The following is a 26,161-nucleotide window of genomic DNA, read 5'->3' on the forward strand; positions in this document are numbered from 1 at the left end:
ATGCTTTAGTTTCTCTGATAAAACTACAGTACTCTTTCTTTTTTATTTTATACAGTGTGTTGTAGGCCTCATTATTTTTTTGTTTGGAGAGGTCATAATACACTCTCAGATTATTTCTGGCATGGATTACTTCTCCAGTCACCCAGCTTTTCTTTTTTTGTTGCTGTTTGACAAGCCTTTTACTAACAGGACATGTAACATCATAATAATAATTGAATAAAGAATAAAACTGGTTCCATTTGGTGTTTGCATCTTTAGCTGCATATATTGTTTCCCAGTTTTCTGCCTCTAACATCTTTTTTAGCAGATTGATGTTATGTGGGTAGTTCTGTCTTCTCATCTCCCATATCTTCTGCACTGAATCACTAGTCTTTATATTTATGTCTATCATGATTGCAAAATGGTCTGCTAATGTGGAGTTTATTACCTGTGTGTCACAATAGCATGCAGGAATATTTGTTATTACATGATCAATAATAGTTTCACTATGCTTTGTTACTCTGGTTGGTTTATTTATTTTTATTTTTAGATTGTATATGCACAATAAGTCCAGTAGGGTCATAGTATTGTCTGTATTTTTACTCGTGTCTATGTTCAGATCTCCTATAATGATCAAATAAGTGTATGTTTTTGAGAGGTGTTGGATTATATCTTCCAGCTGTTCAAAGAAGGTTTTAATTATACCATTTGGTGATCGATACAAACCTAATACACAACATAAATTCCCAGCAATTTTAGTTTCCAGTGCTGTAGCTTCAAAGCTCAATTCTATAGCATATTTTGTTATATTTATGGCTTTAGTTGATTTATAGTTAGAAAAAATGGCAACCCCACCACCTTTATAGGAAGTTCTGCAAAAACTGGCTACTTTCACATAATTCTTCAAATTGTAAATTCCTATGTGATTTTCTTTTAGCCCATGTTCTGTAACTACTAGAATGTTTGGCCTATACTCCTGTAATATTACCTCTAGTTCCTCTGTTTTATTGTTTATGTATTGAACATTTTGGTGAAGTATTCTAACAGTTGGCTTTAAATGTAATAGTTCCCCTTCCTGTAATATACTAAGCACTTCACTTGCTCCCTTTGCTTCTGGTACTATGCAGTGATTTTTTTCGGTTTGTGTCATTAAACCTGGATCGTATCTTTGTCCGTTGTTTATATTCCTCTCACTATTGTCACACTGGTATTTAAGATGGACAGTTTTACTTACATCTTTTTCCATGTTCTCTTTCTGCTTACTCGGTACCATAAAAAATCCTCACTTAGTGTAGCAGGTCTCCTAGTTCTCAGGCATCTGTCTTGATTGGAAGCTGCTTCTGCTGTTGATCTTCCAGGCCTCAGGCACCTCTTCTGTGTGGTTGCTGTTGCTGGTGGCTCCTGTGCTCCCCGACTTGGTGACTGCCCTTCTTTGTTAGCTGCTGCGGCTAATGACCTTTGTATGTTTTCCTCACATGCATTTTCATTGCTTTGAGGTAGTATTATGGGGTCTGCTGTTCTGGATGCTGTTGCTGATGACGACAGCTCTGCTGATGATTGTGGTGATTCTGCTGCTATTGGTTTATCTGACACTGCTGCTGAGAATATCTGAGCCTTTGCTTCTGCTACTGGTGTTTGTTGTAGCTCTACTGCAGATAATGATGGTTCCACTGTTACAGACAACTCTTGTTTTGGCGGAATTGGGATTGGAGACACTTCCATTACAGATGACTCATTAATAAATTTAAGTATTTCGGCACTAATAATCTTTTTCCCTTTTACGTTCATGTGGAGACCATGTCTTGTGAAGTGCTGTCTTTGAACACTGTTTATCTCTAAGAAAGTCGTATTCTGGAAACCTCTACATATTTTCTCAAATAGCCTGTTTGCTGTAACAATCTCGATGTTTACGCAGGAGTTTTCCATCAGATCGTGCCTCCTGGGGGTACTAACAATGTAGAAATGCACTCGAGGCATCCTTTTGATTGTTTCCTTTAGGATTCTCGTTGCACGCCAAGATTCATTACAGTAAACATCATTTGCGCCTCCTATTATGATGCAGCTGTTACCCGTCGTTAATATGTTGTCACTGTTTTTCAGAATTTCGCGTAATGGCGCGCCTGGTTTGATGATGCCTGTTACATTAAGGTCTGGGTGATTTCTTCTTATAATTTCCGTAACTCCTCTCCCATGACTATCTGCAAAAATATATGTCTGTTGCTTGTATCCTTGCTTATGCATAACGTGGTTGTTTACTTTTTTTTCCCTTATGAATATTCACCTTGTGTTTTTCTCCGTTTAATCCACTTGTATATTTTTGTGTGGATAGTTTGTTCATATTTTTATCCATAGATGCACTATTAACACTTTCTTTTCTTGCGTTTAATTCACTTGTGTCTTTTAGAGTGATCAGTTCGTTCATATTTCTAGTTACAGTCGTACTGTTTACACTTTGTACATTTGGTTGTGCATACCTACAAATTTTATGGCTAGCATTAATGAGATCTTGTTGCCTTGACGATTCAGACAGTTCCTGTGTGGTTAGTACCAAATTTTCCATTGTCTTTATATATTTTTTTATAATGTCAAGTTCTTTTTGAAGTTCGTCATGCACGCTGTCTTCTATTCCCGCGTAGCACTTTTCACTCGCGATCTCGCGGCCGTTACACTCTATGTCACGTTTACACTGTATTTGCAAATCTTCTTGAGCATAACAGCGTGAATGGCACCATTTATGTTTAAACACGCATATTCTAACTCCATTTAGCACTGTTTCGTCACAAACAATACACTTGATTGAAATTAAGTCCTCAAAAACTGCAGAGCGGTTTAAAGTTACGTGTACACTTGCCGCCATATTGCTCTGGTACACTAACTGATCATCACCAAGGTGAGTTTCTAACAGTCCATTAATTTTGTAAGCAGTTTGTTAAAATATTCACACCTGCATGCACATACCTTCTTTAGAATTGGGGTTATAACATCCTTCGTGAAGCCTGAGGATATTTCACTTGTCTCATATATTTTGAATACTAGGTGGAACACTTTTGGCAAGGCGTGTTTTCTCAGGAATCTCCTTACTACTGAGGATGGGCCGTCTACCCAGATGCCTTGTACCAACTTAGGTCTTTTCGCATTCTTTAATTCTTCTCAACTACTGTATCTATCATCTCGTCTTTATTTACTTTTTCTTTCATTTCCACACAACTGTCTTCAAGTTCACTTCCGTTGTATATCCCTTCTACGTAGTCCTTGAAATTTTAAGTTTTTGATTCTATACTTAGAACTGGTTTACTATATGAGCTCTTAATAATTGTACAGGTGCTGCTTTTTTCTCTAATTACCTCTTTCAGTTTTCCTACAGGTAGCATCCATTTTTCCCATAGTCAAAAGTGCTTTTCATTTCTCTTGTAGCTACTCTTGCTTTGCCATACTGCACACAGTATGTCTGAATTTTAGGCATCCGTATTATCTTTCATCAGTTTTATTCTGCAGCTCACACCAATAAATTATGGCCAGAGTCCATATCTGGTCCTGCATATGTTTTGCAGGTTAAAATTTGGTTTCAAAATCTCTGTCTGAAACCTTTCAGCTTTTCCAGTTCTCTTCCATATACAGGTATACAACTTCCCGTCATGATTCTTAAACCAGTAGTCATTGATTATTAAATTATGCTCTGTGCTAAATTCTAGCAGGTTGGTCCCTTATTCATCCTTTTTTGCAGTCCATGTTCTCCTGTTTTTTTCCTTCTCTTCCTTTTCCTACTTCCAAATTCTTGTCACCCATCACAAATAAATTCATATCGCTTAACAGAATAACTTCTTTTATCTCATCATATATTCTTTCCTTCTTTTTGTCATTTTTGGATTTAGTAGGCATATAAACTTATACAACTGTGATGGGCTTTGTTTCAATCTTCACTATGACAATGCGTTCACTATGCTGTTCATACTAACTCACCTACATTCCTATATTATTTTCCATTATTTATAGGTTTTGAAAATGTCAGTTCCATTGACATTTTCAACATTTAAAGGCTTTTTTAAGGGACTGAAGGTGTGATAAATGCATGGAGAGGGATCAGAACTAGAGGGGGGATGCTCGAGTTTCTCTCCCTTGAGTTGGTGTAACTTCTGCATTACATCATTTGCGATATGGAGATATGCATTATTATGAACTTGGAACACCATTCTACAAAGGTGATTTTTGACAGACATGCTGCCCCATACACATTCTTCATTCTCTGATGGGTGTATAACAGTGCCTGTCCTTCAGCAGCCCAGAAGAGAATAACAACATATTGGTTCTGTTTGTACTCATTAGGTAATAACAATGCCATATTTCACTTTTCCATATTTACCGTACACATGTTGGAAGGACACAAATGCCATACTAACCACTTGTCTATATGTCAGTGCTTATAAAATCACATCAGAGTCATGCTTTGTTGCATATACGCTGCAGCAACACCCTCAAACAGAAAGTTTTTGAGTATCCCCAGTAGTTTTCTCTGATTTACACAATTTTTTTCCAGCTCATATATATGCATTTCATCACTGCACACACCAAGGACATCCAATATATTTATTTATTTAGGTCCACGGAAAATTCTGTACAATGGTATTGGAAAAGTTTACATGAAGTTTGGAAAATTACAAGTTTCAAATATTCACAACTACGTGCATATATCAGTAAGATGACTGATTTCATCAAAAAACAGCCTCTAAAATATAAGTGCCTTCAACAAGTTAACTATGGAAACTCCACTTAGGAATATTAACCATATAGAAAAAGATAGATTGCCACCGAATCACTGGTGAATCCTTGACCAGGAGCATACTGCTGAGGCCCTACACAAAATCTAATCTGTTTGGTAAACTAACTCCAGACCCATGAACATGCAACTATGTGTCATGCATGCCTTCATATCATTCCCTCAGTCTGCCTGAAAAATGATTCAGCATCTCCGCCCACCCCCATGTAATGACTGAGATATTGAGCTTTTGAGAATGACAAGACAATTACCATCATGCAGTAAATCTTGGCACATGATTTTCTTCTCAAAGTATTGCTGCTACACTCTCTGACTCCTTTAATAAATATTTCATTGCATAGTATGTATTACTTCTGAAAAATGCTTTAGCTGCCTTTTTGAACAGATTCATTTAAGTAAACTTTTTCAACACCTTGGACAATTTGTTATACAGTTTTATTCCCTAACAGAAAATGTTGTTTTGATTTCTGGCTCTTGGCCTATGGTTAAGTACAGAAATATTAGTGAAATTCATAGTTCTGTTTTGCCTTATATGGACAACACATCAGTAGATGTACTCTTCGTGTAGTACAGATGCCCTGTTTTTTTAAAATCAAACAATTGAAAGTCCAGGTTGGAATATTGACTATATTGTGAAGAGGATAAGATTACTACTCACTACAAAGATGACACATTGTATTGCAGACAGGTACAATGATAAAACTATTACACAATGAGCTTTTAGCCAAGGTTTTGTTCAAAAAGGAAACACATACACTTTCACAGAAGCGAGCATGCCTCATGCACACATTACTGTTATCTCCAGTCACTCCAGATCTGGCTCGAGATAGTGGATATGTGTGCATGAGGTGTGGTTGCTTGTGTGAATGTATTTGCGTGTTTTCTTTCTGAAGAAGGCTTTGACTGAAAGCTCAAATTCTAACAGTCTTTTTTTGCATGTCTGCAAATCAATGTTCATCTTTACAGTTATTTAATAGTACTCGTACTTTACAGTGAGCCCAACTATTACTTCTAGTTATTATTCTTTTGGCCTATTTATGCAGTTTAAAAAGTAGTATGTCTGTTTTGTGCCTTTTATACCCAACAAAAAAGAATTCCACAGCTAAAATAAAAATGTACAAAGTCAGAGACAGGTGGTGTCAAAAAGGAACAGGAACAGATAGTGCTAAAAATAAATGAGACATGGTAACAAGTGCATGTAGTGTTGCAAACCTCTTGAATAAGTGCTTCATTCTATTACTGACATCTTGGAGTTATCAGGTTTGGTAATAATAATAATAATAATAATAATTTTATTGTCATTTGGCCATTACAGCAATAGACAATGTCATATACATACTAAAATACAATTAATAGTTTGAAAGAAACAACAGGTTTGTTGTTAACATTATAGTATTATGTTACAGTTAATAAATTCTCTTATATCATAGAATGGGTGGAGGACTAGCCAGTCATGAATTGTTTGTTTGAATAATTGTTCAGGTAATTCTTGAACAGATTGAGGAAGATTATTAAATAATTTATACCCCATGATTACATAGCTGTTGAGTGACTTTGACTATCTGTGGTAAGGAATATAGAGGCACCTATTCCTTCTTGTATTGTGGCTATGAACATTTTCTCTGGTTTTTGTTTCTGGTAATTTCTTCTTCGTATAAATTAGAACATAGTATTTGTACAAGTTTATAACAGTCACGAATTTTTGTTCACAGAACAATGGTTTACAGTGTGCCTTATATGCAGAACCAGTAATTATCCTAATAGCTTTTTTTTTTGCAGTATTAATGTCATGTACACAGCTAGAGTTCCCCCACAAAATAATTCCATATGTTATTATACTTCGAAAGAATGAAAAATAGGATGTGCAATGCAATATCTGAGACCAGTCTTTAAAAATAACTTCAGTAAAATAGAAATGACACATTTCCCAAAGAAGTAGCATCCATCGTAAAATCCTTAAAACCTAAGTATTCCAGTGGGTATGATAACATATCAATGAAGTTAATCAAAGACTGCTCATGCGAGTTGAGTTCTATCTATCTAAGTTATTTGTGTAATCAGTCTCTTATCAGCAGAATATTTCCAGACTGGCTAAAATATGCTGAAGTTAAGCCTCTTTACAAGAAGGGGGATAAAGAGATACCATCAAACTATCAACCAATTTCGCTTCTGCCAGCTTTCACAAAAATATTTGAAAAGGTTGTGTTAAGGCGTCTCCTTAAGCATCTGACTGCAAATAATATATTGTCCAAGTCACAGTTTGGATTTCTGAAGAACTCTGATATAGAGAAAGCTACTTACTCTTACATTAAGAATGTACTTAATTCATTAGATAATAAATTAGAGGCTACTGGCCTTTTCTGTGACCTGTCAAAAGCCTTTGATTGTGTGAACCACGGCATTCTCTTAAGTAAATTAGAATATTATGGTGTCACTGGCAATGCTGCGAAATGGTTTGAGTCTTATGTAACAGGAAACAAAAATTGTCATTGTGAAATACCTGTGCAGTAAGCAGTCAATCTTCATTTGACTGGGAATTAATTACATGTGGTGTTCCTCAGGGTTCCATCTAGGGTCCATTGCTTTTTCTTGTGTACATTAATGACCTCTCATCTGTTACATTGCCAAATGCTAAGTTTGTTTTGTTTGCAGGCAATACAAACATTGCAATAAGTAGCAAGTCAAGTACAGATTTAGAAATAGCTACTAATCAAATTTTCACTGACATTAGTAATTGGTTTAAGCTAATTCAGTGTCATTAACCTTTGAGGAGACCCACTATATGCAGTTCAGAACCTGTAAGAAATTTCCTTCCAGAATTTGCATAACATACAAAGACATGCAGATTGAAAAGATTGACAGTGTTAAATTTCTGGGAGTACAACGTGATAATAAATTCAGTTGGGAAGTGCATACCATAGAATTGCTTAAGTGCCTAAACTAGTCTGTATTTGCAGTGAGAATGATGTCAGATGTAGGAGATGTAAATATGAAAAACTTGCTTAGTTTGCTTACTTTCATTCTATTATGTCATATGGGATTATATTCTGGGGTAACTCAGCAAACTGAGCAAAAGTTTTTAGGGTGCAAAAGCATGTGACAAGAATCATTTGTGGTGTAAATTCAAGAACATCAAGTAGAAACCTGTTCAAGGAACTTTGTATTCTAACCACTGCCTCCCAGTATATTTAGTCCTTAATGAAATTTGTTGGAAGTAATACATCTCTATTTCCAACCTATAGCTCAATACATAGTATCAGTATTAATAATAAGAACAATCTACATAAAGACCTAAAATCACTCACCCTGGTCCAAAAAGGAGCCCAATATTCAGGAACACACATTTTTAATAAATTGTTAGCAACAATTAAAAACTTGATTTCAGATAAAGCATCGTTTAAACAGAGTTTGAAAGTCTTTTGGATAGGCAACTCCTTCTACTCTATAGATGGATATCTTAACAGAGACTGTTAAGCCAGCTTAAGTAAGAATGTCTGTTAGATTTCAGTTTTGACAGCACTTTGTCACAACAGTCAAGATTGGGTATTTTGTGTATGATAAATTTATTAATAGTGCAACACAATGTTTCATTCTGACTGTGCATTAATTCGTTAAATATTAGCTGTTCCAGTGTACCACATTGTATTCACTTATTTCGACACTCTCCTGACAATTGATCAGTGTAGTAGGTATTATATTCAAATGTTTTATGTTACACTTTTACATGTTCCACACCCATGAGAATTATCTCATTTTTTGGTCTATGGAGTGAAAACTGAACTGAATCGAATCAAATAGTGTGCTACCACAGGACGTTGTCTGTTACCAGCAGATGACAGAACCCAAGAGTATTACATGTTAATGACTTTCTTTTTGCCAGTATATTTATGTCTTCATTGCGTGTTAACACTCAGCATTCATCCCTAAAAGCTTTGTGTTTGTTACACATTCTATACATTGTTATCTGTGCTGAATGTGACAGCGCTTTCTCCCTCTTTATGCTGTAGTGCTTTGTGTTTGTTTTCTTTGTGTCAAATGTTAATTTATTACATAATGCCCAATTGTAAACATTCTTGATGGTTTCATTTCTTTTCTATAATAGGAGTTCTCATGTTTTATGAGTGACTATGATGTTGTCAACAGCAAAGGGAACTTTTTGTCATGTCTTACACTACCTTGAAAGTAACTGATATATATAGGCACACACACACACACACACACACACACACACACACACACACACACACACACACTCACTCACACAAAGAACAGAAATCGGCCCAATACACTATCCCGAGGAGCTCATAAGTCTGTATGTTTCTTGTTTGACAACTGGTTTACTAAAATTTTATTGGGAGCAAATATGTTAACGATCTCTGCCTTTTGCAGCCTGTTTTTCAAATGAGACTGGAAACATTCTTTCATTATTTCTCATACACCTAGTACTTACAGCTTGTGTAGTGGTATTTTATGGTCAATGGTGTCTTGGACAAGTCTAAGAATACCTATTACACTGTCATACTTATCACTTCTGTGAACTAGATAAAGGGCAATATTGTATGTCTCCAATTTCAGAAATCAAACTGTGCTTCATTAAAAAGATTCTTTTTATTCATATCTCATTAGTCTATTGTTCATGGTTGATTGAATTATTTTTGAGAATGCAGACAGTAGAGGAATTGCCTGTAATTATCTGTACACTTTGTATTATATTTCTTTTGTGTGGGCACAATTCATACATGCTTTAGGTACTCTGAAAAATATTGGAAGTAAAGGACTCATTTAATTTTTTTTTTAATGGTGTTCATATGCTGTGTATGCATGCCTTCAGAACAGAAACTTGAACTTCATCTATGCCTGCTGACTTCTTCATTTCTTCAATTTCTATACTGTCCTTCTGATTTCAAGCTGCACTGTGGGAATCATCATTGTAATTGCTGTGCAAGTCATTGTGAGAGCTACCTATGTTTTGAGAAGATTTTGTCACAACTTCTATATTATATCAGACAAATAGTCATTTACAAAATCTGCCAATTCCTGAGGACTGAATAACCTGATAGTGACCGCCAGTATTTAAGTGACATACTCATCAATGTTCTCTGCTGACTGGCCCAAAGTGATCTGCAGCCAGCAACCAAATTACCTCATATTGTTTGGTCTTAAATATATTTTCCATAAATTATGAATGTATTACTATGAATGAATTACTATGAATGAATTACTATGTGAAAGTTATAGCTGCTGTACCTTCCTGTTTTTCCTATGAAGCCCGTTGCATTGGAATCATCTAAGTACATCAGAGCACCATATTTCTGTGCCAGCTTACATATATCTGTTAAGGGAGCAACGTCTGCATCCATTGGAAATACTCCACATGTAGCAATCACCTTCAGTCTTGCACACTTCAACTGCTGCAAACGCTGCTCAAGATCTGTGACAAAAAATACTAAACTGCTGTTGCAGGTACTAACATGAAATAGTGATGTATATGAGAGACATGGAACTATCCAATTTTGTGCATGTTTTACAGCATCAAAAATTTCTGTAAGTAGTTCTAGCTATTTTTTTACAGCTCTGAATGAATTAATTTATATGTATTTTTTTTAAAAAGTATGGAATACAGATTTGAAGGTATGTTCACATAATCACAACACATCTGAAAGGAGAGAAACAAAAATACAGAAGACATGGCCATTTACTCATATGTCATGTTTTACAGAGCTCAAGGAATGTAGACCACATCAAAAACTGAAATGTCAAAGAGAAGTAGACACTGTGTCTCTTTTCAAAGCTAAGAAATAACTGTAATTAACTGTTGGCATTTGGGTCACTGACAGTAAGATCATTAGCATCACATATCAGTAATGTTAGCCTTTTTATACAGGGTGGTTATAAACAGACTGAAAAGCTTGTAAGGGCGATGCAGTGTAGGCTGTACTGAGAAATAATTGAAAAAAAAAAATTGATACACTGAGCCACACTTCTGAGTTAATTAGTACTGAAGTTAGCGAATCACACCACTGCACACAAATCTGATTGGGCCTGCAGAGATGGTGTTGCCAAACATGTTCTTCATTTGGTTTCCTAGAACTGAGCAAGTGAGTGATACAAAGAGTGGTCGTGGATGATAGTAAGAATCAAACATGAGCTAAAGGGTGAGCAGTCTCATGCCCTGTCATCTATGCTACGAGAGCAACTGATACTAATTGTATTTGGTGGGTCACTTGAATTTGTGCATGCACTCAGCTGTTTGCTAACTTCATTGGTAATTAACTCAGAAATGGTGAAACATCAATTTTTTTTCAACAAATGTTTCTCAGCACAACCTACCCTGTGACACCCTTACAAGCTTTTGAGCACCTTGTATATTTACTTAAGGGCATTAAATGTACTCCACTTAAGGTTAAAATGATTTTAAGTAAACATTTTAGTTGGCAGAAGTCTGTTACTTTGAAAAGAGCTACTGATTTCCATTCATACAAATCAGCAGTTACCCTTCTAACTTATCTCTTCATCTCAAATTTGACCTTCTCTGTTATGTATCACTGTTAATCTCTCTATATAGGAAAATGAAGTGATAACAACACATATGGTCTCACATACTGTTAACCTCTCTATTACTCGAAGTTATGTCATTGATGTTGCTGAGTGCCAACTTGTACAGGTGTCAATAAGACAAGTTTTGTGCTAATGACAATAAAATCAAATGAACCATTAGTGATTAATGGAATGAAGAGGAAGCATAGGAATTCAGTTATAGGCATTAGTAGAATATTAATCTTTGGTTCTACAACATTAATTAGTGACAAACTGTATGTCAGATGGCATGTTTCAAGAAGCAATTCTCAGCTTCAGGTTAAGTATACAAGAATATTCACAGTATTAAATGTTAAAAAATGTTATACACTGAAACATTAGACTGAACAGTCTTGATATTTCATTAAAATTAGTCCTCTTCATGTACCACGAGCTCTGTCAAATCCATCTGCCTGTCTTTTCTATACAGTGTCCAGTCCTGTTTGCCAGTACAGCACACTGTTCTCAGGTCTCATGATCTGTTTATTGAGAAGCTGTGTATGGGCCCTTGAACATACCTATGGTAAGAGCCAGCACTGCATTGACATCACTACCTGTTATGGTATCAGCAATGTACACACATCACTGATACACAAATAAAGCTTTCACACGTCATTGGATTATAAAGTATTGAACTGTTAAAAACCATACAGTAGTTTATTGTGACTTTTACACGAATCTTTTAAGGGAACTACTCAAGTGATTTATATTTTGTCATTTAAAACAATCTTGTGCTTTTTTGCTATGCACAAGGATTTCTACCTCTTCAAATAATTGTTTTCTTCCCTCTATACAGCGTATGTACTCTGGCTAGTGGATGTCAGTGTTATGAATGTGACTCACTACTGTGGACCTGTTGAAATTGCTCAGTTTGAATGTATCTTTGTGCTCACTGTGTCTCACTTTAAAGTTTTTTCCATCATGTATTTTGTTTCACTGTATAAGCATGCTCAATTTATTATATTCATTAAGATTGTCATTTTGTTATTTAAGCCTCAGTAAGTTATCAGCTGTGAATATCACTTTAACACTAATCTCCTTGAAAATGTTACTACTTTTTGTGAAATACTGTTGTAAAGAAAATAAAGTTGTAGTTTTCCTTCTTATGCATTTTCTGTTTCTTACTAAACCTCCAGATCAGATCATCAATAACATTCTGTTGATTACTGTTTGCTCTGGCTATCTGTCTTAGTTGGACATTGCAAGTTTAAGAGGCCAGTCAATTAAATCTCCTTGAAAATGTTACTACTTTTTGTGAAATACTGTTGTAAAGAAAATAAAGTTGTAGTTTTCCTTCTTATGCATTTTCTGTTTCTTACTACACCTCCAGATCAGATCATCAATAACATTCTGTTGATTACTGTTTGCTCTGGCTATCTGTCTTAGTTGGACATTGCAAGTTTAAGAGGCCAGTCAATTAAATTTCTAAATGCAAGTAGACTACTGTTTGGAAAAGTGAAACACCAATACTGAGGAATGTGATCACAATGAAATGCATTCCATAAATTAGAGACATGACATTACACAAATGTTTAGCATTACAGATGTGTACACGCACTGGAACTGTGTAAATTGAGAAATGGCACAATGAACTGCAATCAGAACCTCTAGACGTTGTGGCACTTGAGCGCCTCAAGTTGTTGCTGGGGAATATTGCACCTAGCAGTTTGGTAGCACATCTACAAAGCATCAAATGTGGCTGCAGGAGAACCTGTATGAATAAGTTGACAACTGACAGTGCCCCCGACATGTTCGATGGGTGATATATCAGGTGAATGGAAAGGCCAGGGAAGCAGTGGTACTGATCATTCTTCAACAAAGGCTTGTACATTCCTCATCATATGTTGTCAGGCATTGTTCTCCTGAAATATGTGGGACTGCCTGCAGCATAGGCAGTGCCCTGGGCTGCAAAACCTCCCTGATGTAGCAGTAACTATTCAGTTTTCCCTCAAGATGTCAGAGCTGAGATCCTGTGTTATAGGCAATGGTGCTCCAAACCATTGCATTTGCTGCTCTACAATATAGTCTGCTGGATTGCATTCACCACAGTGTCATCAAACACGTATGTGGCCATCAACATGGAACAAGTTGAAGTGGGATTCATCTGAAATCATTGCAGTCTGCATCATTGGTGGATTCTGATCAATGGAAGCTGATGCAATGGCACGTCTACAGTAGACAATGTTGAACCATCGATGTAGACTTGTCCACACTCATTGCAATGCTCAAACATTGCACCAACACTGTGGATGAAGCTGTTCTGCCCATCCTCATCTCTTCACCAGTTCCACATATGCGTCACTGTTGAAGCAGCATGACTTGTATGAGTCACATTGTCATGCATTGACAGATCCACACTCTGGGGTCCAATTATTATGCCCCATTTGAACCCACTCAAATGTTGATATTCCACCTTGCAATGTTGGCAGTGCATAGTGGCACTTGGTTACAAGTTTCCACTTTGTATGATGACTCCATACTGACAGAGCATTCTATAACAATGACATGTCTATCCACACAAAAGAGGCACTGTTGGGCCTACCTCTACACCACATCTCTGCCATTTAAATCATTTATTATAGTTCCACTGTTGTACATGTCCTCTTATTGTGGCCTGCTGCAGACCACTTCTTCTGAGTGTTTCACTTTTTACTAACAGTATAGGACTTTGCAGACATTAGGATGACAGGAATTATTATGTAATGTTGTATTAATAACTGTCAATTTCTTATACACATTTAAGGCATGTGCTCCATTACATATCTCAACAATAAAATCCTGGAACTATAGACAAAATTAGAATGGATAAATCTTACCAAACAAGGAAAGCATACACTCAACAGTTTTGCTCCTATTTTGCACAATTATAGTAGCCTACATACTCAGGTGCAACCAACTGCTACTCTAGTACGAAGCACTTCTCAAGCATTTTCAAAATGTCAAGGTCCAACTTCTAAAAGTTTGTGAGAGAGTCAGCTATTGAGCAGCATTAATAAAACTGGCTAAGGGAGCGGACTAGAATTCTGCCTGTACTGCCCTTGTATGTCATAATTTTTTTATAATCTTTCATCAACCACTAATCTCACTACAATGAACCATGTTTATTCAAAAAGGAGAACAGTAATATTGATAGGCATTGTAACACAGTCATCCCAAGGTACAATACGGAATCATGGTAAAATGAACATTCATTTATCAGTGCATTCATGTGCATATTAAAAAGTTATTGCAGTCAACTCATTTCATCTATAATTCTTTGTTTTCATTGGTAGGCAGACATTATAAAGCACTGTATTGTATTGTATTGTATGGAACTGGGGACCTAGAAGCAACAAAGAGGCTCTGTCCCTGCCGTAGCCCTCAGTGGTACACAATCCCACAACAGGCTACAGCAGTCCACTCACCCCACTGCCGCCCCACACTGAAGCAACGAGTGTGGTGTTCACTTCTGTGTGCTCAGTCTATTTGGTTGTTCCATTGGCTCTCATGTCCATGGAGGCATTGCTTAAATCTCTGCTCAAGCAATATCTGGCTCTTACTATTGATATCACATATTTTTCAGCCACGTTGGCTATGCAAGGTTCTATACCGTTGGTGTACATGCCACCTTTTCTCCTTTACAATGATGCAGCCTATGATTGGGAGGCTTCTGAGAAGTCGATTTGACACCACTTCCTCACTTTGGGTGCCACTGCTGCTAATGTGTGCAAGGCTTTGTTCCTTTGTTGGATTTCCCCTTGGATTTTCTAGGTATTGTGCTAGTCAGTCCCTCTTCAAGAACCTGCATCACTCTCATTTGACGAAATGTGTAAATTTTTGTTCACTTATCATCATAAGCACACATATGTCATTGCAATAAGTGTTGAGTTCTAGCATTGTCATAAACAGCTCCACCAGTCCTACTGGGCTTGCATGGCCTAACTATACAGTCTCAGTCATGAATGTCCATTTGTTACTGACTTTAATAATGATTCCTATGCTGATTCTATGGCCTGTGACACCATAATTCAGTTGGCTTCTGAGGTGGTGCATCAACATGCACTACAGTGTGAGACTCCATCTTTGCATTAAGTTTTGAATATTGCTTAGCATTTCGAGGTATCTCATACTACAGGTAATCAGACTGAGACTCATTGTGACATCAGTGTGATGGCTCCTGTTCCTAGTTATGGTGCATCAATTACTTCTCAGGGGGAGGATGACATGGCAGCCATACAAACATTGTCTCTGAATCACATTGGACAGCAGTCTAGCAAACAACACCGACCACAGCAGTGGCAGTGTTCAGCACTCCCATCTTTCCCATACTGCACCAAGCAACAAGATAGGCCATGTGCCCTAAGCACTAGGTGATTTACAACTGTAGGAGAAAGGGGTATATCGTATCTGTGTGTCATTTCCAGCCGTCTCCTGTATATATGGATGTGGATGTTAATTGTGTGTCTCCAGTGCTTATGAATAAAACAAAATGTTTGATGTGGTGCGAGTGATGGACTAAATGCTCATATTACAAGTGTAGCTATGAAATTGCTAAAGTCACAGACTTAACATGTACTTGCAGTCTCTGGAATTGTCGCTGGTTACTTGATGTTTGGTAGGTTACAAGAAGCAGCATATCCCAATTTTGGGGCAATTTATAGCTCCCACTGTGTATAAGTCTGTGGTTTGTCCCTTAACTTTTCTGGTAGTAGACGATTCTGGCACCAATAATTTGTTTAGTCTGGATACTTTCAATGCTTTTGGTTTTTTGTTTGCGGATGTGGTGCACCTTGTTTCCAACCAGGTCCCTTACCAACAGTTAGAGTCCTGTGTTCCGAGTATTTGTCTCTTTTTCTTGATTGTGTTAGGTTGTGCCACAATTTCATGGTCCACATTACCTTGAAACCTATGGCGTAGCCACATTTTTTCTATACACACCATATTCCAGTGGCTTTGCATGATCAAGTTAAATAAGAATTGGACAGGCTGACATTGTTGGGAGTGATACAACCTATCATGTCCAGTAAGTGATCTATACCCATCATGGTTATTAAAAAACTGAATGGTTAGTTTCCCCTCTGTGACAACTTTAAAGTTTCCATTAATGCTTAATCTATGATTGAACCTACCCTTTGTCCCATCAGGATGAGTTATTAACCAAACTCATGGGAAGCCAGTTCTTCTCTAAAATTGATTTATCTGAAGCTTATTTACAGGTTCTGTTGGATGGTGATTTGAAAAGGCTCCTTGTGATTAACAAGCCCTTTGGGTTGTATCAATATCAGCACCCGTTCAGTGTAGTCAGTGCCCATGTGAATTTTCAGCAGTTTCTGGAAGAGTCAGTCATGTCTGTTCTGCTGTGCATCAACTATCTTGATGACATTGTCATGACAGTTGCATCCACAGAAGAGCATTTATGCAACTAATGCTCCTCATTCAGATCTTCCATACTGCAGAGTTGAATTGCAACTTGGTCAAGTTCCACTTTTTTCACTCATCCATCGTGCATTTGAGGTTTGAAATCTCTCAGGATGGTGTACAGCCTTTTGACACCATGTCACCACTAACACAGCTCTGCTTCGCCCTTCTAAAGTCAAAGAACTCCAAACATTTTTAGGGAAAATTGCCTAATGTCACAAATTCATTCTGAATGTGGCCATGTTGGCCCATCCTCTCCATGAATTGCTTCACAAGGCTGTTCCTTTATGGTGGACACCAACAAGTAAGTGCCCATTCATGCTTAGATTCTACTCCTTGTTCCATGGTTTTAAGGATGTCATGTAAGAAAAGTAAGAATTGGGCTTCATATAATTGATGTTTTAATAATCCTTGCTGCTTAGCATGGACAGAGTCCTTCTGTTCAATACCTGCATTGTTTGACTGCAGAATATGTTCTATATTTCTACAACAGATGAATGTCGAAGATAGGGACCGGTTGTTTTGTGTACGGTTTCAGCTACCATTATTGTATGAGTGTGTGACATATACCTTCTTCCAACTACCATGCACAGTTTCCTGTTCAAGGGATCTATGATATATTGTGGTTGAAAGACATGCTAACTTGGACACAAATTATGTATATGATTCCATTTGGCACTAGTGCTTTGTTCATTTAGAGTGATTTCACCTGTTTCTCAACATCACTAATGCCAATCTTTACATCACTGATCCTTGCAGTGATGCAGGAATTAAACTGGGGCTGTACTCTTATCTTTTCATTTGCAAGGAACATTTAAAAACAGAATTCACCATTTCTATGTTTGCCTTGCTACTTCTCAATTTAAGTTATTGTGTCATCCAGGAGTGTCTTCACATTTTCTTTGGTGCCACTTATAGCCTCTGATACAATAAGAATTTCCTTGGATTTTATGAGAGGAAAAGATTTTGCACAGTAGAAATAGAAGGCTCCACTGTTTTGAAAGCCAAATGCATTTCATTTAGAAGTTCTCTGACTACACTGCCTGACAAAACAGTGGTTGGATCAATGTCACTTTATACACATATGCACCACTAACAGGTATGTAAATAAGTAGAGTTACAATTCTCTGTGAGAAGTAGGACAGGAAACAGAGTGAACCAGTGTTGTTTGTGTTTAATGTTGTTACCAGGTCTGATAGGGCATGTAAGGGAAGTGAACAGTGTTGTATGTTGAGTGATCAATGTGGAAGACGTGGAGATACTGCATACACATATGATACAGTGTTATCAGCAACTGACAGTCACATGGCATTATTATTATAGCAACTGACAATTTGAAAGTGGTTTCATTATGAGTCTCCATTTGGCTGACTGGATGAACCAAGCAATATCCAGATTTTTGAGACATCTTGATGTGACAGAGGCCCAGTGTTAGACAGCAAGGGAACCTGAGGGTGGGCATACTCATAGTCAGGGTTCAGTACAAACAGATCTGACAACTACAAGGTTAAGATTGGTGTATTCTGCACCAAGCTCATCATAATCATCTACATCTGAATCTGCCACCTGAGAACTAGTAATGGACTCCTTGAAATATTTGGTGTCATCACACACCATTCTTAAAAACTACCAACAAGGCAGACTAGGAAAATAATGTCCTTTGTTTAGGTTGCTGTTAAATCCCCAGCACTAATGGCTGAATTTGGAATGGTGGCATTACCAGGAAATATGGACTGCTGATGAGTGGCACAGCTTTGTGTTAAGTGATGGATCACTTGTTTTGCACTACCCAAACAATGGTCATCAGAAAGAATGGTAGCAAACTGAGGAAAAGTCCCATTTTTCCTATGTTTTGGAGAGACACAGAAGTGTTATTCCTGGTGCCTTGGTTTGGGGATCCATTGGGTATTACTTCAGGTCATGGCTGGTAGTGACAGACACAAACATCCTGCATCCTTATTTGTTAGCTCTCATGCGACAGTATCATGATGGCATTTCTCAACAGGACAGTGCTCATCCACACTTGGCACATGTTTCTATGAACTGTCTTTGTGATGTTGAGGTAGCAAGTAAGATTCCCAGATTTGCCCCTGATAGAACATTTATGGAACCAGCTTGAATGTCAACTTGGTCCCAGTGCCAGTATCCTGAATATCAAGGACCAGTTACAGCAGTTTTTGGAGCTTGCCTCAGGAGAGGGTACAACAGCTTTATGACACCTTTCCAACTGGATTAGTATTTGTAACCAGGCCACGAGGGTTGCATCATACTGCCAGTGAGTTCATACTGGAAAGTTCTTTGTGAATTTGACTTGTTTTCTAATGACTTACATAACATCACATACCCACACAACCCATGGAGTTTCATTTCATTTCCTTCCCTCCATAGGGGTGCTTCAATTTTTTGCATGCTGTGTATATCCTTAGGCTTTATGTTACACCTATTGTGCAATAATCACTGGTTTTTAGAAGTTTCTTTACATTGACTTTATACTATGGTGAGTCCCTTACATCATCATGAACTGTTCTGTTATCTCGAGTATGGATTCTCCAAAGTTATAGCCTCAGTTCTTCTTATGTATTTCTGTCATGAGTAGGCTTCTGAGCTGTCTGTTCTAAGTGATTCACTTGCATTTTTCTCTATGACATCCTGAAAGCCATGGATCAAGGCTGTCAGATAGATGCAGTATTTCTTGATTTATGACATGTAAACTATGATCGTATGAAATATCAAGAAAAATATGTGACTGGTTTGAGGATTTCTTGGTAGAGACGATGTAGTATGTTATCTTGGATAGAGTCATCAACAGTAACTTTGGGTGTCCCCCAGGGGAGTGTGTTGGGGGCCTTGCTGTTTATGTTGTATATTAATGATCTTGAAGACAATATTAACCATTGGGCAGGTATGCCTATGTACAAAGTATGACAACCGCAAACATTATTTTTCACCATTCCATTAATGTTTCACAATTGTGAGCTCACACCAATTCCTTCATTACTGCTTCAGCTAACACAATGATAAATTATGCCATCATAAGTTCAAGTGAGCAGCAGTAATATAAAATAAACAGTGAGTTAGGTATTTACAATCTGTGCAAGAAAATGACCCAGATTATGAGCCAGCAGCCAGTCCCACAATGAGGCAGTTGTCTATGAGATAATTAGTAATCAAATAAGTGGTTGGCTTGGATCTGATACAGCTGCACTGTTTAATGCTTAGTGTGGGTCATTACTGAGTGGTAACACATGTCTGTGGCAACAGATTGATATAATGAAAGTTTATTTCATTATTGTTTAATTAAAGAGTGCTTTAGCTCATATTATGTAAGTTTATTTAATCATTGTTTAATTGAACTAAGATTAAAATGTGATTTTGCTCATACATGTTTACCTCGGTAACATACAGACAGCTGTTCTTTACAAGTGTACAAAGTACATCATACACCAGATCATGTTATGAAAAATGTCATGCCCACTCATGGCTTAATAGTAAGCTTAAGCTTTCCAAAGAAGCTGCAGTTGTCTAGAATGAAATACTGTCCAATAAAAGCTGGACAATAATTCAGCTGAGGCTTGACAAAATTTCAAAGTGATGGAAAAATTGGCAACCTCCTTTAAAAGTTCAGAAATGTGTGGAAGCATGTTCTCACTCAATACCTACTGAAAAGGGAATGAATGCACAGGAGATCCATAATGGCATGCTGGGAACATTAGAGGAGGATTTTCCTCCTTATTCTGCTGTGAAAAAGTGGGTGATGGAATTCAAGCATGGAAATACCTCTGTCCAAGATGCACCTTGCTGTGGAAGACCAGTAATGGCCAGTTTGGAGGAAAAGTCACTGCAATCCAGGAGATCACCATGTTGGACTGGCATATGACTGAATACTAAATTGCTGCCATTGTGATGTCTGTCATCGAGTCCTGTGGCTCTGAATTGCTTCTGCAGCCAACTTATTCGCCCAATTTGGCCCCTTCTTTCATGTCTTCCCTAAGTTCAAAAAACATCTAACCGGAATCCATTTTTGATCAGTTGATAATATAATGGCAAAAGATTCAACAAGAAGAGCATAATGGACTTGCAGCATCAGCAGTAAAAGTGTGTGGTTCTAAAAGTGACTATGTTAAAAAATAGCCATCTACATTTGGACTACTGATAACTTTTATTAGGTGGGCTGAGAACTTTTGTCACCCCTCATGGTATCTTTTGTCTACATTGAATGATCACATAGACTCAGTCATTGGTAAAGCAGGTGGCAAGCTTCAGTACTAGGGAAATGCAATCAGTCTACAAAGAGGATTGTTTACAAGACACTTGTGCAATACATCCTAGGGTACTGCTCATGTGTGTGGGCCTCACACCAAAGGGGACTAACAGGGGATATTGAACGTATGTAGAGAAGGGCAGCACAAAACTTCTTGACAGATTAAAACTGCGTGCTGGACCTAGAATCAAACTTGGGACCTTTGCCTTTTGCAGACAAGTGTTCTACTGACTGAGACACCCAAGCATGACTCTGATTCATCCTCACAGCTTCACTTCTGCCAGTACTTCATCTCCTACTTTTCTAACTTCACGGAAGCTCTCCTGCGAAACTTGCAAGACTAGCACTCATGCAAGAACATATATTGTGGAGATGCGGCTTAGACACAGCCGCGTCTCTGCAGTATCCTTTCTTCCAAGAGTGCTAGTCTTTTAAGTTTCGCAGGGGAGCTCTAGTAACGTTTGGAAAGTAGGAGATGAATTACTGGTGGAAGTGAAGCTGTGAGGATGGATCATGAGTCATGCCTGGGTGATTAAGGTGGTAGAGCACTTGCCTGCTTAAGGCAAAGTCTCAGCTTGACATACATTTTTAATCTGCCACAAAGTTTTGTATCAGCACACTCTACTGCAGAGTGGAAATTTCATTCTGGAAGGGTAGCACAAATGGTTTCAGGTTTGTTTGACCCATGGGAGAATGTTGCAGAGGTGCTGAAAGAAACAGAACTGGCAGACACTTGAAAGCCTACTTACAAAGTTTCAAGAACAAGCCTTAAATGACAAGTCTAGGAACATATTAGATCCCCCTACGTATCACTTCTATAGGAATCATGATGATAAGACTGAGTTAGTAACAGCACACAGAGAGACATTTAAGCAGTCATTATCCTGTGCTCCTTAGGTGAAGGAAATGGGAAGAAGCCATAATAACTGGTACAATGGAAAGTACCCTCTGCCATGCACTTCACACTGGTGTGCAGAGTATGGACATATTATTTTCTAGGGTGGCTTGCCACACTGACCACCTACAAAACTTAATCATGCCAATCTACTGTTTGATGATAAAAATCTTATCCAACAAATACAGTATGAATGCAGAACATATGTAATTACAAGCTGCGGTTTTCTATAAAGTTTTTGGATTCATCCCAGGCTGCATTTCATGGTTGACAGTTTGTTCCCAATCTTGATACTGAGAACAACCTGATTTAAGTTTGTTCCCATCCTTGATACTGAGTTATGTCAATTTCATGCACAACTTCAGTTTATGTCTCAATGTATTTGTGTTTCTTGTCAACTGCAAAGAAATATATAATACCTTGATTTTCCATTAGAATATCCTTTTGGTGTACATTATATTTGCCCAAATAATCTCATTACTGTCAGTTTTAGCCCAATTTCTTTACTTAGTTTAATATGGTTTTCATTGTTTTTAGAACTAATTTAAAGTCTGGAACTTTGTTGTGAATGCTTTGGAAGTTGATCACTAAAATTTTATAATCATCTCATTCCTGGTAGGTCATTTCTTTGAGTCCTACACTAATACTTCAAGATCTCCTATGGCTATCATTATCTGGACTGTTGGAAAATCATCTCATTTAAATAACATTTGTGCATTTTACACACTTTCAGCTCTTCTGTGTAGCACACTACTGACACTATAGTTCTCAATCATATGGTGTTTTGCTTGTTGCAGAACGTTTGAAGTATCTAATTAAAACCTACCACTCAACTCAGAGCGTGGTGCCTGATCAGTTCTGGGGATAATGCTGACTGTGAGCTACATTGAAATTCCATGTGCAAGTCTGATCTCAACATTTTCTGCCAGACAGTTGTATGATTTAAATATTAAACTAGGGCACAGGTGACATGTATTGTTTCTTACAGCATGTGCCACATTCTACATCTGGTTGCATTCTGTTCCCTCAGTGGCTGGAGGAATATCACTTACAGGTTGGATGAGGCCTTTAGGAGCACACTCTTAGTTTACATGGTGGTCCTTCTTGTCTCTTGCTGCCATTTCGGTAAGGGATAACATTATTCACTGTCTGTCTGAAATTCCAAGATTATGTGAACCATACCCTCTGCACTTACTCTCCCCAGACACAGTGAAGTGTACTGTATTGACTCAGTTTAATTTTCAAAGGGAGACAGCACTTCTAACATGTTGATTATGGAAATGGGCAGATCACCATGCATTCTCTCTAGTCTGTGCAACCACTATGCAGGATCCCTCCTAGACCTAACACTGACACATCACTCAGAGTTAAGTTGCAAGTGGCAAGAAGTCCTTTATTTCCTACAGAGGTTGTAGTATCGATAGCTGGACCGACACCGTGAAGTTTAGCTGAAAAAGAAAGCTTGACTAACGCGGTAGCCGATAGTGCACGGCATACAGCAGACGGGCGTGAAGTCTGGAACATGAGAACTTATGAATGAATAAGAAGAAAAGTATGTAGATGCTTTTTACTTATCTTTTCTTTTATTGCTTCCTTGGAATACATCTCTCTTGAATACTCGTAAGCTATAGTCACTGATACAACTGGCGCCTTACTAGTTCTTAGCCATTAACTTAGCTGATGGCTATTCTGTCTCTCGGCTAATGAGAGAGAAAGGCTTCGTACAACTGGGCGATAGCTAGGTTCGCGTACAACTGGGCGGTAGCTTGGTTCTCGTACAACTGGGGTCGAGTCCACTCTCGTATCACGAGACCTGCCTTGGTGGTGGCGCTAGGTCTGCGATCACAGTGGCGACACGCGGGTCCGACATGTACTACATGGACCGCGGCCGATTTAAACTACCACCTAGCAAGTGTGGTGTCTGGCGGTGACACCACAGAGGTGACAGTACCCAAGGGACAGGATAGAATTTGAGGTACCTTTGGTATCTTTCACACATGTCTCTTGAGTGCCCTTCAAGCAGACTAATTTATAGCATGTTGCAGCTGTTGACAGCACTCATGATGATTTCCAGCTACTCACAAATAGCAACTAACTCTTCTCTTGTCATCAAGCAATATTTGCAGTAGGTGCTGCAACATCACTGGTGTAATGTATTACTGGACATTAAAAAACTAACTTTGTTTAAAGCTTGATGATTCTTTTTAATTTCTAGTCCTGCTACACTACAAGGATTGCAAAGAGGTGACAAAATTCATGGGGTAGCAATATGCACATGTAAAGATGGTGGAAGAATCACATATACAAAATACAAAAGATCAGTTAATTGAGGGAGCTGTCATTTGTACTCACGTGATTCATGTGAAAAAGCTTCTGACATGATTATGGCCACATGACAGGAATGCTGAATGGTAGTTGGAGCTACATGTGTGGGACATTCTATTTTGGAATGGTTAGGGAATTCAATATTCTGAGAACCACAGTGGGAAGTATGTGCCAAGAATATCAAATTTCAGGTATTAGCTCTTACCATAGACAACAGAGTGGCTGATAGCCTTCGCTTAATGACCAAGAGCAGCAATGTCTGCATTGACTTGTAAGTGCTAATAGACAAGCAACAGTGTGGGAAATATCCACTGAAATCAATATGGGATGCATGACAAATGTATCCATTAGGACAGCATGGGAAAATTTGACATTAATGGGCTATAGCAGCAGACAAACAACACTACCTGCAGTGCCTTTCCTGGGCTCATTACCATGTTAGTTGGACCCTAGATAACAGGAAAATTGTGGCCTGGTTAGATGAGTCCTGTTTGTAGTTGGTAAGAGTTGATGGTAGGATTCAAGTGTTCAGATCCTATGAAGCCATGGATGCAAGATGTCAACAAAGCACTGTGCAAGTGGGTGGTGGCCCCATAATTGTGTGAGCTGTGGTTACATAGAATGGACTAGGTCATTTGGTCTAACTGAACCAATCATTGACTGGAAATGATTCTGTTTGGCTACTTGGAGATCATTTTCAGACATTCATGGTCTTTGTGTTCCCAACAAGGATGGAATTTTTGTGGCTGTCAATGCACTATGTCACCTGGCCCCAGTTGTTCATGATTAGTTTGAAGAACATTCTGGATAATTTGTGAATGATTTGGTCACCCAGATCACTCAACATGAATGCCAGCAAACGTTTATGGGATATAACTGAGAAGTCAGTTCATGCACAAAATCCTGCACTGTCAAAATTTTTGCAATTATAGATGGCTGTAGAGACAGCACACATCAATATTTCTGCAGGGGACTTTTAGTGACTTATAGAGTCCTTGCTACATTGAGATGCTGCTCTATGGCATGAAAAAGGAGTCCAACATGATATTAGGAGGTATCCCAAGACTTTTTTCACCTCACTGTAGAAGTTTCATTGAAGAACTCAAGCAACTAACACACACAAAAACGATTTTACATTATAAGAAGAAAAACTGTGGAATAAAATTTACTGATTCCCTGGAGCTTTGGGAGATCTTTTCAGCTATTGAGGTTGACTGTACTAACAAAGTTGTGTAAAAAACTAAAAAAATAGTGGACTTTTATGCTAAAAGTAGACAATTCACTGCTGTTGAGAGATGAGATCAAATGAAACATGACATGACAGCTATACTATGCTCAGAAAGCATTATTTACCAATATCGTCTCTCCAAATGCTATTCACCAATTTTTAAGAGTTTCCTATCTAATCAGTTCTTAACTTGAGGTCAGTTCTTTTACTCTTGTGTTCTAAAAGCACTATCATTTGCATTTCAGCTACCACAGCTGTTTACTTCCCCACCTTTCATCCATACATTCTCTCTTGTTATTTGTTGAGGAAGAAATAGATCCAAATATTTATCATGTTTTTAGTGTCAGTGACCTATGTAATGCAACATTTCCCCAGTAACCTTATGTGGAAGAAAATACTCTCACTACCAATAACAAATACTACAAATAATACAAGATGTGAAACTAAGTTTATGCAATGAAGTAAGACATGTGTCTCAAATACCTGCCATATCATTATGTTTAAAAGCACACTTCTGAGCACAGCAAAGGCGTATTCCTTGAAGAGTAGAAGGATGACTTAACTCATCATAAAAAACAGCATCTTTATCCTTAAGAAGGGCTTCAAAAAATCCAGCATTTGCACTAAAACAATTTATGTAGAGCAAAGCAGATTCCCTACAATGAAACTTTGCAAGTTTTGCTTCAAGTTCCTGTGGAAACAGATGCAGGTACCTTTAATATAACA

At 37.8% G+C, this 26,161-nt stretch overlaps 1 protein-coding gene across 1 annotated transcript in view; it reads right to left on the reverse strand.

The window, feature by feature from the left end:
• The window catches only part of LOC124613477 (2-amino-3-ketobutyrate coenzyme A ligase, mitochondrial-like), a 152,264-nt gene that overhangs the window by 84,091 nt on the left and 42,012 nt on the right, over positions 1-26,161 (reverse strand). Inside the window, exons 4-5 of the mRNA XM_047142184.1 lie at positions 25,919-26,126; positions 10,001-10,184 (exon numbers count right to left, since the gene is read on the reverse strand). Of these exons, the coding sequence (XP_046998140.1) occupies positions 10,001-10,184; positions 25,919-26,126 (392 nt within the window). The remainder of the gene's footprint in view (positions 1-10,000; positions 10,185-25,918; positions 26,127-26,161) is intronic.

The sequence above is a fragment of the Schistocerca americana genome, chromosome 4 (genome assembly GCF_021461395.2).
Source record: "Schistocerca americana isolate TAMUIC-IGC-003095 chromosome 4, iqSchAmer2.1, whole genome shotgun sequence".
Taxonomy (NCBI): domain Eukaryota; kingdom Metazoa; phylum Arthropoda; class Insecta; order Orthoptera; family Acrididae; genus Schistocerca; species Schistocerca americana.